The sequence below is a fragment of the Adelges cooleyi genome, unplaced genomic scaffold (assembly GCF_023614345.1).
Source record: "Adelges cooleyi isolate 19-005CV unplaced genomic scaffold, UGA_ACOO_1.1 ACOO_flye_CR_arks_rails_tigmint_CR_PRNA_9, whole genome shotgun sequence".
NCBI classification, from domain to species: domain Eukaryota; kingdom Metazoa; phylum Arthropoda; class Insecta; order Hemiptera; family Adelgidae; genus Adelges; species Adelges cooleyi.
The window spans coordinates 16,363,263-16,381,295 of NW_026096579.1; the positions used below are offsets into that span (position 1 = coordinate 16,363,263).

At 26.2% G+C, this 18,033-nt stretch overlaps 1 protein-coding gene across 1 annotated transcript; it reads right to left on the reverse strand.

Annotated features, from left to right (window-relative positions):
• Positions 1-2,020: 2,020 nt before the first annotated feature.
• On the reverse strand, positions 2,021-17,334 carry LOC126846733 (ubinuclein-2). The gene is made up of 20 exons (XM_050586515.1): positions 17,059-17,334; positions 14,760-14,852; positions 13,752-13,862; positions 13,084-13,212; positions 11,840-11,938; positions 11,530-11,749; positions 11,323-11,448; positions 11,112-11,235; positions 10,844-10,996; positions 10,401-10,481; positions 10,196-10,285; positions 9,555-9,731; positions 8,980-9,484; positions 3,981-4,142; positions 3,755-3,910; positions 3,332-3,673; positions 3,070-3,224; positions 2,605-2,659; positions 2,284-2,365; positions 2,021-2,202 (listed from the first exon to the last, which is right to left on the reverse strand). Exons 1-20 carry the CDS (start codon positions 17,203-17,205, stop codon positions 2,189-2,191), a joined length of 3,021 nt encoding a protein of 1,006 aa, XP_050442472.1. The 5' UTR covers positions 17,206-17,334; the 3' UTR covers positions 2,021-2,188.
• Between the last annotated feature and the right edge of the window lie 699 nt (positions 17,335-18,033).

Sequence of the window (18,033 nt, forward strand, 5' to 3'; positions counted from 1 at the left end):
TTGAAAACTCGTCTTTCCCATTTTGAAAGTTACGCTACTGATAAAATCTGACGTAAATGCCTAATAATTCTACAACAACTGTTGTCTTAACCTAGTGCGTTCTTAAAACTATAAGGCCACTGACCTAGCCAAACTTACCTACTGCGGAATGTGGATGGCTTACGCCGCATCGCTGAAATCTCGGATGCCAGTTATTAAGATTTCAGGCATGCGTATATCATATATTTAAATACATTCAAAATGTTTTGATACTTAATTGCTCTAGAAGATTTTAGGAGCAATATAGGTAATCCATATCGGGATTTGAAAACCTCATTCAAGCTGATTTCAAACCAAAGAATAGGTGGGGTTGCGTGAGTTGGAGAAAGACAACAGGGGAAATAAAAAAATATATTATTACATATAACAAAAAAAACCATACTATATTTAATATTTAATCTACGCTTTAACTCTTTAAGTAATTATTTTTGTAGTTATAAAAAAAAAATAATTCATCATTTATAATATTGTTCATATTTACATCAATAGACACATACCATCACATATCTTTAATAAATAATTTTCTAATGATCAATTTTTAAACGGTTGATACCAAAAACGTGATTAATATTAAAGTAAAAAACCATTAATAAAAATGAATTATATATTATATAGATATATTAGCAAACTGGGAATTGGAATGCGCACGTGCAAGATGAACAGCGCTCGCGCGATTGCCCACTAAAACTACATGCATGCACAGCATGCTCTGTCTTTTAGTATAAGGGTAAGAACATATCGTCATAGTCCATAAGTTTCCACGGCCAGAGGTTCCCAGCCGCCCATACAGTAATATATTTCAAATTTTAAAACTTGGTTATAACGTCTTGTTACCTGGCAAAAAAAAAAGGACTACGAGGGCATTAACCGTCATGACCACAGTGGTAACTTGAAAACTTGCCATGATCTGGAAACCTATGACCGAATACCTAATATGAGGTCAATGGTTACCGTGCTTTAATGCTTATCATATTTGCATTATCTTAAAATAATTCCGTTAAATTATAAATTATGTATATGGTAATGGTATGTAGAGTTCCATGTAGGTAATTGAAATTACATTTAAGAATTATTTGATTTTTGTATTTAAAACATACTCTACCTAAAAAGTATTTTGTTGCCATGATACTTAACTTTTTTTTTTAGTTATAATTAATTTATTATTTAAATTGTTTTATTATTATTATAAAAGAAACCAACATACCAATCTAATTAATGAAGCATATTTAACTTCAGATTCAGGTATTCATTAGACTCCCTGCTTAAATCAGTGTCGATTACCTACTATAATGTATAACGGGTTTGTTTTTAAATGTATTGTATTGTAATAATGAACCACAGCTGTTAATTTTCTTGAAGTTGTATTGTAATAATTATTTGTGTTATTAATATGTCAAAAATGTTTAATACAAGTTTTACCATGATCATTATTATTATTTGCCCTTACCTTTAAAAAGTAAATCTCTGATCGCCGCAATGTGTTGTGGCGGGATGTTGCAGCTGTTTTACATACTTGCATAATGATAATCCCCAATATTCAGTAAGAGTCTGCAGTAATCGGCAAAAAAAAATACTATAATTTTGTATGAAAACTGACAATAAAGAAACCCAACTTCAAATTGTAAATTTAATCAAAATTTAAATGAATATAAAATTATCATCTAAATTAAGTAATTAATTATTGATTTGACTAGTCCCATAGTAATAACATTAGTTGTAGCCGGCAGGTATGTTTCTTTTAATGGAATGTTCATAAGGAATTTAAAAAATGCACTATTTTATTTTATATGTAAAAAATATTACTATTTTCTATTTATTATTAAAACCTATACATTACTTCTTATTTACAAATAATTTATTTATTTACATTAGTAGTAGAGTTTAACATCTAAAATTGTAATACTATAATTTAAAGTAATACTAATAATATAATAATATAAATAAATAATAACAGTTTTAAAATAATATCTATTGTTTGAGTTAAGAAAAGTTGATAAAACTACAAAAAAACACTTCATACAGTCTTTACTATAATGTTATATCGAATTTAGATACAATATAGCTCTCAAAACAAAAATATTTTAAGCAATAATATGAACTTCTCTTCTAATATTATTTCGGAAAAATGCACAATCTGCTCTGATTAAATTTATTTATTATTATCTAAAAAAAACATAATTATTTAAGATTACAAATACTATCATTATAATAATGAATTTTGTGTTTATTAATTGTATAACTTACTGCTGTATTTGAAAGAGTTATGGCTCATGTCAGAATTTGGTTTTTTATTTAATGAAGAATAGAATTGTTGATATGAGAGTTTCTGGAATTATGTAAACAATGTTAATAATTACAACAATTATTATACTACATGGTAGTACATTAATGGCTTCATTTAAAAATGTTGTATAAGTACAAAACATGTTTACTGTATAATCTAATATAGAATGATTTTAGCCTGGCAAATTCGTATAAGTAATCAAAATGTAAAGAAAATTGGTACATACAACATTTTATTGTTAAACCATTTACAAAATTTACAATTAAATAAAATGTATTTACATCAAGAGTTGCAGGACTATTTGGTAATATACTGTAGCGCTCAACACCATGTTTTCTGTGAAAAAAAATTTGTATTATTTTTACCTGTATAGCTTAGAACTTAATATATTCCATTAGAATTTACTCATTGCAATTTTCCTTAAATAAAATAAACATTTTAATTTTGTTTTCTCAGCCATTTCTATAAAAAAAAATTTCAGTATTTATTCTGTGAAAGTATTTATACCATTTTGTTAAAGAATTTATTATTAATCAATCATTGTTATCTATAAACCAGCGTTAGAAAACTATTTAATTTCAACTTTAAAAACAATTAACAATTAAAAAACAATAGTAGTTGTAGTGTGTGAATAGAACATTTGTTTAAAACTAACTGAATTTTTATATCTTCACACAGAAAAATTACAATATGACAAAAATCCTCAGGAGCACACGGTTTAAATACAATCGTAATATACTAATTACTGATATTTATCCGATGTTGAAAGTGAATTTGTTTCTTCAGTTTTCACCATGTGTTTGTGAATTACATCATGAAATCCAAAACTCATTTTTGGTATACCAATTGATGAAGTATCTTTTGTTAAATCAGTCGTTGCCTTTCCAAAACTGCTAACGGTCTAAATTCAAATGAATGTTTTATTATCATTATTCATTCAAATGAAAGTATTATTATCAATTAAAATTACAACTATAAATAACATTTATAACAGTTTTCTACACATACTGTGTTATATGTATTTTTATAGCTGGGGTGATGAATGACTCCTAATGATGTATTTACCACTGAATCAAAATTATGGGCTGATGAGTACATAGTAATTGAAGGCGAGTGCTTTTTAAAAACATCCTCTTCTCTAGTGGTTCGCGATGAACAAGATGATCCTGAAGATAGTTGGTTTAATACTAATAATTCTTTAATCATGTCTTGTGCTTGCTTCTCAACTAATTCAGTGCTTGAAGCCCGGTTGTTATTGAACGGGGTTTTAGTTGAACTTCGATCACTTAGCAAAGATTCTTGATATTCAACTTTTATTGGCACTGAAGCAGGTGACTTTGATTCTTCTCTCTGCAAATAAATGATTTTACATTGATTATACTTTTATTTTAACGCTGCACTAAATATATATAATATATGCTGTTATAGTACAGGTTTATAAAATGGCGTTGTCAATTGAGACTGCAATGGCGTTGTGTTGTCTTTAAGAGAATCATTAATCATTTGGCTCAAAATATCCTTAGCTGTAGGCTTTATGTCAACTTTTGGACTATCTAATTTGTTTGACGACGATACCACTATTTCATTCTTTAAAAAATAATAGTAATATTAATAGTATATTTTATTGGATTTGACTACAAGCACATTGCTAACTAACTTTTGCTTTTGAACAATGCCTTTCTAATGGAGAACTATTAGGCAATGAACTTTGTTGATCAGATAGAGGAACATTATGAAACTCTTGAAGTAATCTTTGTTTACGCGACATTGAATGATTAACTACACTAACAGGTGATTGTTTTGGGCTACACTGCAAGTCCTGCAACAGGTCCAACAGTTATTCAATATTATAAGTGGATTAATTAATTAAATACAGAGAGGAAGAGTACTTATTGAATACATATGTAGGTATTAGGATGATTCATATTGAATAAGTGCTTACAATGACTATAAGAAGTTATTGTGGGCACTTATTAGAATAGGATCCTTTTGTAAAATCAAAATATCATTTTTTAAATAACCTAGGCTTCAACAACACCTGCAGAGTTAGTTCTAACTTCTATATAGTTGGTATACATACCAGGGGTATTCAAAAAATAAGTTTCCCTCTGCCAGAACAAAATAAAAAAATGCACCAAAACTATTTTTGCAAATAATCGCCGTTATTTTCCCTTTCCTGCGCTGGTCGAAAAACACCGAATGAGCAGTATTAATAGTTGTGTGGTCGACGGAAATGATAAGCACCCTTTGAGTGTCCCATAAAACCATAGCAATCACCCTACCTAGGAAAACTTCTGGAGAACTTAAATAACAGCGAATAAGTGAAAAATAGATTATATCCAGCTGTGAATATTTTACTTTTTGGATACCCTTCATACAGCATTACAATAAAATATATATGTTTATATATATATATATATATATATAATTAACTTCATTATAAATGTGTTCACAAGATTTTTTTTTACTAAAAATAAAAAATGATTTAGTGTGCATTGGTTTTTTTTTATCTGTATATTTGAGTAAAAATACATTTTTAAGTAGTTAATGCTAATGCATTGAACATTAACTTGATCAAAGAAAAGTTAAGTAAGGCACATGCCTTACTTAACTTTAAACAGTATGGACTACAATTGAAACTAAAATTAGGTTTAAGAGTTTAAAAAGAGCAGTACCAATATATATATTTTAATGTAATATGTAAATTATAAATGTAATATTATGATGAATGACAATTACTATAAGCGAAAACTACAACATGTTCATTTAACAATGTTAAAATGTGATTTGAAATTAGGAAATATATAGTTACTACATTGGTGGAATTATTTAGTAAACTCATACATATTTGATTAACCTGAAAAGTCATTTGATTTATATGTAACATACTTTAGCACCAGTTAGAACTTTCAAAGAAAATATTTTTTTTGCATGACTGGGAGAACTTTAAATTAAATCATTGGTTTTGTCCAACTAGTTTGTTACAGGACACATTTTATAATTAATTACTATATGTTCCTATCAAATTATATTTAAATTTTACAATGTATACTATTTCAGCCAAAGACATACTTACTTTTAACTTTGTATTAAGATGAATAAGTAACATATATATTCAAGTAAGTATTTGTTTACAAGTAAACATATAGATAATAATACATTTTCAATGAATTAAACCCTATTATTTATTATGAACAATTGTCATGCAAATCTTTAAATAAAAGAAAATTGTATTCTGTCGAGTGTAGCACCAGTGAACGCTAACTCACTTCCGCCTAAATATGAAATATCTTATATTCTAATACTTGAGGCTTAGAAAAATATGTAGTTTATATTTTTCATTATAATTTAATTTAATCAAATTAATTAACTTAAAAGTAAATAATAAGATACAAGTCATTTTTAGATAGGTACTTGTTGTATTAGTACATGCAGTGTAGATGAGAGTCATTTTCGATGCTTTTAATTTAGAATAAAATTGTTTAAGCGGGAAACATTTATTACAGAACCAAGACATATTCATATTTGATTTTTATGGCAGATATTTGATACTGGTTTTACATTGTTTATTGATTTTTTTATAATTAAAATTAACTCATAATTTTCCAAGTAATTTAAGCGTACTAATTAGCTCAAACCAAAGCGTTTTTATACAGAGAATTGTATTAGTTTCAAAATGGTTGACTTTTTTTCAAACTAATATCAATCAACCTCTATGGTAATTTTGTATTATTAGATGATATCCTCCGTGCAAAATTAAAAAATTTTCTTTTGTTCAATACATCATTGGTTTAGCATACTGTTGTTTATTTTAGTCATACTTATAATGTGTACTAATACAGTAGAGTAAAAATATAAATTACTTTTGGAGTTAATTAAAAATTAAAATAATGTTTGTCTAAACAGATAAACCTCTGATTTAAATTTGTTTAAAATTTTAAAAGGTTTAATCATTTAGAGAAGCATATTATTATAATGGTATGATTTAAATTCTTGGTTAAATGAAAAAATTTTGGACCGGACGACCTTCAAACTCCTCATGAGTGAAACATTTTGAACCTTCACAATAATAATACTAAACCAGTGAGCATAAATAATACATGCAATTAAATACATAATTCTAATTAAGAATTTATTTTGTTTATTTAATAAGCACATATTTTGTGTCAAAGCATGCAGTAGTATAGCATCCACACAAAAAAACGAGTTAGCATTCTTCCAAAATTAAATTGCATAATAAATTCACTGTTTACTGTGCTAGTTTTTTCTTAAGTGCTAGTTAGTAACATTATAAAGTACCATATAGCAAGTGATTTTTGCACCTCCTTGGTTAGGTTATTTATATTTCATTGTCCCTTTACCGTGGCGAACATACACATTTTATTGAATTTATAATGCCTCATTTAATCCCTAAACAGAGCCTACAATGTTCATAAAGTGAATGATAAGTCACTAAATATATTAATTGTTTTCCTACAATTTCTAACCCTCCCAGAAAGTAGAGGATTGTGAGGATAAAATGTGGATTGTGAGGCGAGGCCAAACAACAAACAAACTAGATTTAATAAATATACTACACTTACATATATAGTAATAAGCTCAAATTATATTGCATAGCTTATAAGAAATGAATAGTTACTATACAAATCACTTCTTTAAATAAATTATTAATTAATTGCTTCTACGCTTTCCCATGTAAATTAAAAATATTTATTTATTTTAAAACATTTTTTTAAAAACCACTAGTTCTGATTATTGTATTCAGCAAAAAATACTAACTTTTTTTTTTGTCACAAAACTTATATTTTATGTGGGCAAACAATTTTAAAAAATAATACTAACTAAATTAAAAATAAAATTTTGTTTAATTTTAAAATAAGGACATTCTGCATGAATCTATACTTTTTTTGTGTTCAAATTTAAATCACTGTCAAAGATATTTCTAGTTATTAATTTAACTTGTATACATTCATTTCCCAATATCCTTGATAGGTTAGGATTGACAAAGGGCTTATGCCGATTCCCAACCCTACACCCAATATCCATCTTAAATTTTATCAACAGTAACAGAGACTACTACTTAGATAATTGGTATTACTTTACAATTCCTGGTAGAAAATAAAATCATTGTCTCGAGGTTCTAAAATTGATTTTTCTTTCTATTCCTTTTGTTAAATATTTAAATAAAAGGTCATTTGAATTATGATTCAATGAAGTTCTATAGTTTTTAAATTTATATATACACCAAAATTAATTGGAAACATGACCAGAATAAATACTAACCACTTTGGCCACTTTATTATGTCAATATTAACATTAATACTTTTTTTTTCTGGAATCCCTAAAATTAGTTTATAAAATAGTTATCAGGATACTAGTAACTTAATTTAATACTGAAATTTGTAATTAAATACAATCAGTGAAGCCTAAGAGGTTGAGCATCCCATAATTTTTTTAACATATTAATAACATGCATCCAAAGTATCAAGTTTTTTTTCAACCATGAATTAACAACTGCATATAGTGGTAATATAGTTCTAGTATTTAAATATATTTAATTTGTCAAGAAACTGTCGCATAATGGCAGTGTTGGGCTTTCAAGGTCTACATGATGACGATGACTATTTAAATACTTTTGTCAGTATCAAATACTTTTTTTATATCTTTTATATTATAAATAAATTGTATTACTGAATACATCATGTATATAATTTAGAAGTTTATTTTTATTTTTTTGCTTCAGTCTCTAAAAGTTATTTATTTGTAACTATGAGACAGTTTCCCAAAAATAACCCAAAAGAGCAATATAAAATTTAACCCTTACGTTTGTAAACTAAAAAACAATCTAGCAAAGAAGCGTTGAGGGGATTAACCTTTTAAAAAGTGGATGAATCAGAATAATAAAATCAATAAAAAATAAATACACCTTGATGCAAAATTATGTTGTGGAAAAAAATATAGAAAAAAACTGGCAATAAAGTGTGTTTGTAAACGTGTTGTTAGGAGAAATTGTACGTATGATTACAGATTTTTTAAGTTTTTAATTATATTCTAAAATTTAATAGATACTTCTTAAAATTAACTTTCATTTTTTGTTATTATTTGCAATTAATAATCTGTATAGTATTCTAACTACGATTGTTTAAACAATAGAATAGATTTAAGCTTTTCTTTATTAGGTACAGCTTAAAAAAATGTCCACATCATATTTTTGCAAAATAAAACCGAATATACAATTGTTAAGAATCCTTCAAACGAAGACTCGTGTTGTTCCCAATATTAGTTTAATGATAATATTAAATGTTAATTTAACATTTTAATTTATTATCATGCAAAAAAACAAAACAAGAAATAAAACTTTATCCAATATATACATAAATATATTATAAAAAAAATATTATTCTTTACTTAAAAAAAGCATTTATAAAATACATTTTATTAAACATAGATACTACTAATTCAAAAAAAATAAGTAAAATTGAATTTATTTTGTACAAACTTGTTCCTATTCAGTAACCAATTCAATTAACTTAAAAAGTGGAAAATAAATAATAATTTTAATTTAGAATTTTTTTGTATTTTAATGTAATAAAAAAAAAAAAAAACAAGAAATATAATACTATGTAAGTGTGCAATTAAATGTGGTTTATTCTTACCGGTTTTCCAGAGACGTTTTTCTCTTGAGGTGAATTATTATTAATCACTGAAACATCTTTTAAGTTATTTAACACAAACGATATAGTGCTGGCCTTATTTGGAGACAAATCCAATATATCTCCAGTTTGTGGTTTAGTTTTTACGATAACACTATTACTCTCAGTTTCTTTTTGTGTATTTCCATTTAAAGTTGTAGTAATAGTAGCTTTATATGGACACACATCATTATTTGGTGTACTTATGGGAACTGAAATGGACGAACTCGGAACGGGCTTAAAATTATGAGTTGATGTTGTAGGGACAGGAACTGTAGTAGTATGACTAGTTATTACAGAACTCGACTCATTACTCGAGTCTTGAACTTTACTAGATTTCTGCTTACACCACTTATGTGTTTTGTTAGTCATACTTGAATGGGATACTTTATGTTCAGAAGCTATTTTGATAGCATTTAACAGTTTAGTAGGACTGTTATGTAATGCTTGTTTTCTAGTAGTTTTTATCCTAAAAAAATGTCTAAATATAGTTTTAAAGTATTTTTGAATTTAAAGAAAAATATGTGAAAATATTTTACCTAAAATCCTTGGCTTTAATTTCTTTTAAAAGAATATTGACTTTCATCCATCCCGCTGGCCACAATGGCTTTATTTTGCTATTTAAAAATGCTGTAATATAAACATCCACAGATTCTATTCTTTTAATTTTTGAATATGTAGTTGTTCGTACATTAATAATCTCTCGTAGATAATTTCTGGAAAAATTGAGTCTAATTATAGGAATATAGTATAATTTACAAAATAACAGAACTTGGCATACAAATTTAAGATAAACAATTTTAACATATTTGGTCTAAATTTTGATAAAATAATTTTACAAGCACAGTATGAGGTTTGATATGCGTAGCACATTCAAGGGTCTGAATAAAGTTCTAGTCCAAAACCATGGTTTACTCGCATACAAAAAAATGTTTTCTCAAATTTAACAATAATTTAACATTAAAAAAAAAATGTATTTAATAATATTATTCAACAGCTCTACTTATAAGGCCCCCCCCCACCCCGGATTAGAGGGTTGAGCATTAAATATAAAAATGAATTAAAAAAATATATACACGTGTATAGGATAAACAAATTAACACTGCACTCATTACTCGTAAGTTCCCATGCATTATTATTAAATTGATTGTAAATTAATAATAAATATTAAAAGCAATACCTAAATTCATCATTCCATGGAAATTTACGACGGGGAAGTTTTGGACCAGGTTTTAATTTCATTCCTTCAACTGGAGTTCCATTCACATTTCTGAAATTATTTCAAAGATATTATAATATAATAATACAGTGGCTAAATATTTGACAAAATTGCACTGTATTTTATAAATAGTTTAACACCAATTTAAAACATTTCTAGAGCATACCTTCGTTCTATGACTGTTTGGCAATCAATACTATGTTGTTCAACTACAGACGGCATTAATTTATCAATGGCATTTTTTAACCTAAAAAAACAGAAAAACAATTAACATAAAAATTTTTAAAAAATTGAGATTGATAACTTTTTTATAGATTCCTCCACATTTAACATGTTTATCTTAACATATGGATCAGAATTTCAGATGAATGTTCAATTTTCTAAAAAAATTAGGATCACCCTATATATAATTTTATTTACAGCCGAGATGGACGAGAATTGTTACCAGAAAGTGCAAGCCCATTGAGGTGGTTAATATCTATTTTATTATTATTAGTCGTTGTATGTATGAAATACATAAACAATCAACAACAGGGTTAGGATATATTGATAAGTCTTCCCATGTTCTATAACAGTGAACCACCACTGTATGCTTTTATTGTATCTTACCTAATAACAAGATCAGAAATTTTTGCTTCTTCTCCATCAACCAACTTAATTACTTGTTTAACAAGTTTTTCTTTGTCACACAACATGTGCTCAGCTAACGTTGCATAAATTGAATTGGCATCAAAAGGAAATAACTCTTTTTGATATTCAAGACTAAAATAAAATTATGCTTATTAATAAATTAAAAATATTGATAAGGACATTTAGAATTAAGATTGACAGTTTATTAAACCAAATAAATATTATACTACATTATTATTATAATCACCTTAATAATAAAAGGTTCATTTGATCAGAGAATAGTTCTTTTGGAGGATTCATTTGAGTTGCTATTTGAGCTTCAGTCTTAAGTGACTCAATGATTTCTACTAAAACTTTATCATTGTTGATTGCTAAAATATTACAACAACCAAAATCATGTTAACAGTATTTTCAAAACATTTTAAGGTTTATCTTTAATGATATACAATATTACTTACATGATGGATTAGTAGTATGTACTTTAGTACATGCTGCGGTTATCACAGATTCAATGACAGTGCTTACATTATTTTCAAGTGTAGGTTCTATTGGAGATGAAGACAATTGAGTATCTTTTGAGCAACCTAATCACGAAGTTACATTAATAGTCTTTGTGAATATTTTAAAGAATGTACAACCATATAAATCTAGTGGTTTATACTAACTTGGCTTAGACTCTGGCGCGTGCACTTTTTGTTCTTGCATTGGTTTGTCGGTAATAATTCTTTTCCTTTTAATAGGTACTATAGAACTGTTGCTATCAGAATCAAAAGACTGTCTTCTTTTTGTTTTTCCATTAGTAGAAACAGTTGGCTGATCAATTGATTTTATACATTCTTTTTCTTCTTCAGAACTAGATGATAAGCCTTTAGAAGTGTCTGAAGCCTAAGGACATAATAGCAATTTATTAATAGGAATGTGATAATAAGGTGGTATTATATTATTTTTCAGATAGTTAAAAAATAATTTTTTTACCTTTGATTCAGGGGGTGAATCTTTATCAGAGTTATTTGTTGCAGCAAAGCTTGGCAGTTTTTCATCACTATCATCTAATATTACAGTATTGATAACATTCTAAAAAAAAAGTGAAAAATTAATTACTGTGGTCTGTGGCTGTATTAAAACATTTAAAATATTTTTCAAACGATAGAATGGAATATTAAAATATATTATACTTTTAAAAAAACTATTGTTTAATTTGTATATATTTTTATAACAAGTATTTTTTTTTAAAACTATACATTTTAATACACTTTGTATAGTAGTTTATTTTTGTAACCCTAAATATTAAATAGATTTTTGTAAAAATGTTAAATTAAACTATTAAATATAAAGTTGTACTAAAAATATTTTTAAATTAGTTTTGTTTTGGATTTTTTTGGAAAATTATGAAATAAGATGATAAGTTGTTAAGAGCCCATGTGTAGTTCAGAGAATCTTAACATTTATTTTTTATTATGAATAGGTCTTAGTTATATGACGCGCAGGTTATCACAAAAATTATATTTTTATTCATAAGGAAAGAGGTCACAAGTCATTTTTATTTCAATTAGAAAATAATTTAAAGATTAGTTAATAATACTCACAAAGGTTTTAAAAAAGTATTGATACCGTATATAAAATAAAAAAATGTTTATATATGTTCTTTTACATCTCCTGAAACTAGCGATTTTTTTATTTGTAAACCGTCTAATTATTTAGTACATATCTGTATTTTAGAGCAAAAGTGTATTGTCACAAAATGTAAATTTTACAGGAGAAATATAAAACTAATAATTTAATTTAATTTATAGAATGATTTAATAAATTTAAATAGATGAACTTAGATGGACTCATCTATGAGTCCAAATGTTGTAAAAAGTAGATCAGTAAATAGAGCGCGATATTTAAATCTATATAAGTAAATCAAAAACCTGGTCAAAACCTGATCAAAATTAAAATTGTGGAATTAAAACACTTTTGCTCTGAAGTACAGATATGATTTATTAGTAAATTTTATTCATTTAATCAATTTTTTGTTTAGACATTTTTTATTTAATAACAAACAACATAATATCGATACCTTGAAGCACACAAGTGCTATGTCTACGTTATATCGTATGGACATAGCACTTGTGTGCTTCAAGGTATCGATACGCATGTTAATATAAGTTTTTTTAAATTATCTAATATTAATTACATAAAAAGTTAAACACTATAAATATTTAATAATAATGTACCTTTTGTCGACTAGATTTTTGTTCCTTAGAATCTTCTGATACATTTACTTTTTTGAATTCTAAAGAACCTGTATTTACATAATAACCTCCATGTTCTGTTTCAACTTCTTCTGGCATAACTTCATCGAACTATAATTACATAAATGTATACACAAATTAAACAATTGTGAAAAAATGCAGAATTTTATAACTACAATTTTTGAATAATATACAGTGATAATATACTTTTTTAGCTAATAAAAGTTTCATAATAAATATTTATTATATTAAATTTAATTATCAAAAATTATAACCTTTATTTCTAGACAACTTTAAAAAAAAAAAAATGTTCATTTAACAATAATAAATAATTGGGAATAAATCCTAAAATCACCGGAAAGTTCCCATTAGCTTCTAAACCTGGTGGTGCTATTAGGAAAAGTTTAAACAAAAAAACCTATAATATAACATTGCTTTGTAATTCATGGCAAGTTATCTTATTGTTAAAATGATAACAGCATTCAGGAATAGTATTTTTAGCATAAATACTAAATTAATATCTGTTATTTTTAACAGCATGAATTCTTATATATTATAAATTTATGTAACCTGATCTATTATGTTTTAATAATTAAAACATGAAATATAATAAGCATCGAGTGTAATTAAATACAAAAAAATATACTTACTAGTTCAGTATTGTCAATAAATGAATCATTCTCATCATAACCAGCAGCAAGTTCTGAGTAATTATAGAAAGCTGTTTTTTTCTTTTTCTTTTTCTTGACATTATTAGAAGCCTAGAAAATAAAAACTAAGTTTTACTGTACAATAATAAATAATACAAATAATAAGTAAAGACATAGAGTCAAAACTCTTTAATTAAAAAAAACTTATTTTAAAAAAATAGCCTCAGAATATTTCTCTATTCCAATTATAATATGAATTTAATAATAATATAAGTATTTTAAAACAACATTAAATCATATTGTATTGTTTTTCTCAATTAAGTTGTTATACACAGTATAAATGGTGTCCCACAAAGATAAGACAAATGTAATAACTTTTGTTTTAGTGAATATTTTTAAGTTTTTTTTTTTTTAATGAATTTGAACTCATTTGCGCTATAAGAACCACGTTTTATGTTGCACTTAACTATTTTACATTTTTTTTAATTACTTTTTTTTAGTTGCATTTTTTAAAAAAAATTCAAGACAGCCATTCTATTGAGAATAATTTGCTGAGAATTTTGACTGGTTCATAACCAGTTTTGGATTATTGCTTTTTAAGTTATTAAAGGTTAAAGGGTAGGATGGAAGGTGGAGTGCGGTAGATAGTTATTTGTATCTGCACGCATTACTCTATATTATACCTCTATACCCCACTCCACCTACCATCCTACAATCTAAACTTAAATAACTTTAAAAGTAATTATTTAAAACTAGTTTGTTGACCAGTCAAAATGTCCAGCACATCATTCTTAATAAAATGGCGGCTATCTTAAATTTATGAATATTAATGTAACAAAAAAATTTTTAATATTTAAAATAGTTAAGTACAAAAAAAATGTGGTGCTTAATGAGTATAAATTAATTTAAAAAAAAAATCTAAAAATATTCACTAGAACAAGTTATTTTATTTGTCTTACCTTTGTGGGACACCCTGTATAATATAATATACATTATACACAAACTTACATATTTTTGTTCAAAATGATCAGCTATGTTTTTAACTAGATCATCATTTTCTTCAAATGAATTTGACTGTTGATCTCTTCTACGTCGTCTTTTCTATAAGATTTTAAAAAACAATATATTAGTAAATATAACTTTAAAAAAAAATAAAAATATCACAAACACGGTACAATTATAATTGAACTTCTAAAATTTTTAGAATAATAAATTTAATTAATTATTTTATACTATTTAATCTATATAATGTAGTCCTCTTTGTTTGTATTGTTCATAAGCATTGTATAAGCTTAACTTGATCAATGAACTGGAAGGACCTACAATTTAAGCTATTTTTTTTTATGTCTTTACTTCAAATCTTGTAAAAATCTTAGAGATTAAGGAAAAAAGTTAAGTGTTACAATGATACTTTTGACACAATAAAATTTATACTCAGATTTACTAAAATATTTTGTGGTTTAAAACATAATGATAAAATACAAAAAAGTAACATGTTTTGAACTTGTATTTTTTACTAAATATTTAGCGTAGATAAATTTTGAATTAAATGTAAGAACACATATATTAAGAAAAAAATTAATTAATATAATATGCTAGTAAAGCATAATTGATGGTAAACAAAACAAAAAGTATTTTTTCTTGAATTTAAACAAAATTTCAAAAATTAATAAATTATTCTTCAATATTATAAATAAAATCCGCCTACAATTAATAAATACCATTTAAAATGTTAATAATATGATATTTAAAATACATTTTTTATGGCCTATCAAAAACTATATTATTTATGGCAAAAATAAAAGTTTTTTAGAAAACTTCCTTGGAAATACTCATTTACTAAAAAAAATTCTAAGGTTTAACAAGCCATACATCAGAATCTAATGCACAAACAATAATTCTACAGCAAATTATAACTCATTCAAATGTAGTTTTCGACTAAGTTATGGTCTAAAACAAAATTAAATCACTTTTACATATTTAAGGTTATCAAAATATTGACATAATATGCAAACAAAATATACACTACTTATATCCTCCTTATCACATCAATGTATATTATATAAAATAAATATTATTTACTTAGGTAAACATTAGGCGGTACTTAAGTTACTTCAATAAATTTAGTTATCCCTAAAAATTTTGTTTTTTTATACATTTTTAATTTATCATTTTAATTTTATTAATAGGATAGTTTAAACCAGAAATATGGGAATTGATTGGAACAACTTTCCAAGGATTTAAGAATTGTTTTTATTTTAAGCAGTTCTTAAGAATTGGTAACTAGCAGTTTCTTTCTCAATGAAAAGAGACTATTGAGAAGAAAAAGAAGAAGAAAAGAAGTAGCCAATTTAACGCAACAAATTAGTTTGGTTAGCATGGGAAGAAATTTACTGCAATGGCCACGCACTAAATCTAAAACTGTTATGTAGTTGGGAAGAACAGAAATAAGAAGAATAAATACTATATATCAAATTTTCAATATATCTATACAGATATACAGTGTAGTATTAAGTATAAATAAACTAGTACTTATTCTACAAAAACCCTACAATTTGTGTTTAATTTTATTGTAACATTTATTAATGTATGATAATTAACTCATAAGCAGTTGCCCATTGAAATTAATTCATCTGAATTAAATACAAACATTGAACTACAATTTACAGATAATAAATAACATAAGCGCAGCAATGTTAAATATTTACAGAAATTATTTATAAAAATATTCCAAAACAAAAAAAATTTTAAATACAGCCTTAGAACTGAATAAAAAGGGAAAACAAAATAATATCATGTTGATACACAGTTTAAGAATATAAAGATCAGTATAACTGATAACAGTAACAATAATAGGTTTTGGATTTTGGATGGTCATAACATTATTTACACTTTATTCGTAAAGAGTATATTGAGGTAATTATTTAATGAAATTACAACATGTTTATCTCACATAATACTTTGTACCTACATCCAAAAAACTAAAGAAAAGAATGATTAACTTTCAGAGAAATAACAAACATTTTTTTCAGATAACACGTAATTAATTTCAAAATGGTCGGCAAGAAAATCAAAATGTTAATAGAGTACTTAAAGAATACGACGTTCTATCGATTTCGATTGAAATACATATTGTTTTTAAGACTTGTATACGTGATAGTGCATTAGTGCACGTTGCATACAACACATACACTCACAAATCGCAAATAGGTACATACACTCCCTCACCACACACACACACACACACACACACAACCGCAACACGCATTTCTTGCCTACAAGTATTGCAACTCTGTCGGTTACTTACTTCTTCTAGAAGCAATTTTTGATAGTTGAACACGGGATATCTGCTTTCAGTTGGTTCGAACAGGTCAGCGTGTATGCGGATGGTAGGCGAATATTGAGGGTTTGACTTGGTTTCCGATTTCTTTACATCAGTAAACGTATTTGACATTATAACCGGACAGACGGACGCACAACATTAACAACATCGACGGTCGGCGAACACATAACAGCCAGCACATGTTTCATATACGCGAATAACTTCCATACATGATCGGCGACAATCACAAACTGAAAACAGAAAAACTAGGAACTGTAGGAAGCCGAGCCGAGCGCAGTCCGGAGGGCAATGGTTTGAACCGTAACCAGTGACACCGAAATTGCGTCCAATCAAAATCCCGCGCTTTTGTGCTTTTTTTAAATGTTCCAATTCGTAAAATCCTGTGTAAAATGTTTTCATTTTCAAAAACTATTTACTTCTCAACTACTTAAATTTAAGCGTATCCGTAAATACAGTTTTAATTTATTTTAAATTGAAAATATTTATTTATCACGAATGATTCCAAAAAAATTTTCCTTTTTTGTGACATATCATATTTATAGTATATAGGACGCATGCGGGTTAATAATTTAACTGTGGCTCATTACAATAACATTAATAAGACATTATCTAAAAGTTGTCTCTAATTAATCCATATGGTATGCAATCATAATAGAATATTATAGGTAATTACCGTGTAATAATGAAATAATCAAATACTTTGTACTAAAGTCTAAAGGTTCTCTACTTTGTACAAACAAAATAAATATGGAGACTGAAAAATATATTTTCTGTTTTGCGTGTTTATGGTTAATATTATATTTGTACTCTATTTTCTTTAATACTATTTCTAATTACAGTTTTAATGACGGTTAGGTTTGGTTAACCTATTAAGTTAATACCATTTATAATATTATCCATGGCCTTAACCTTTATATACTTAAACCACGATCTACTCAT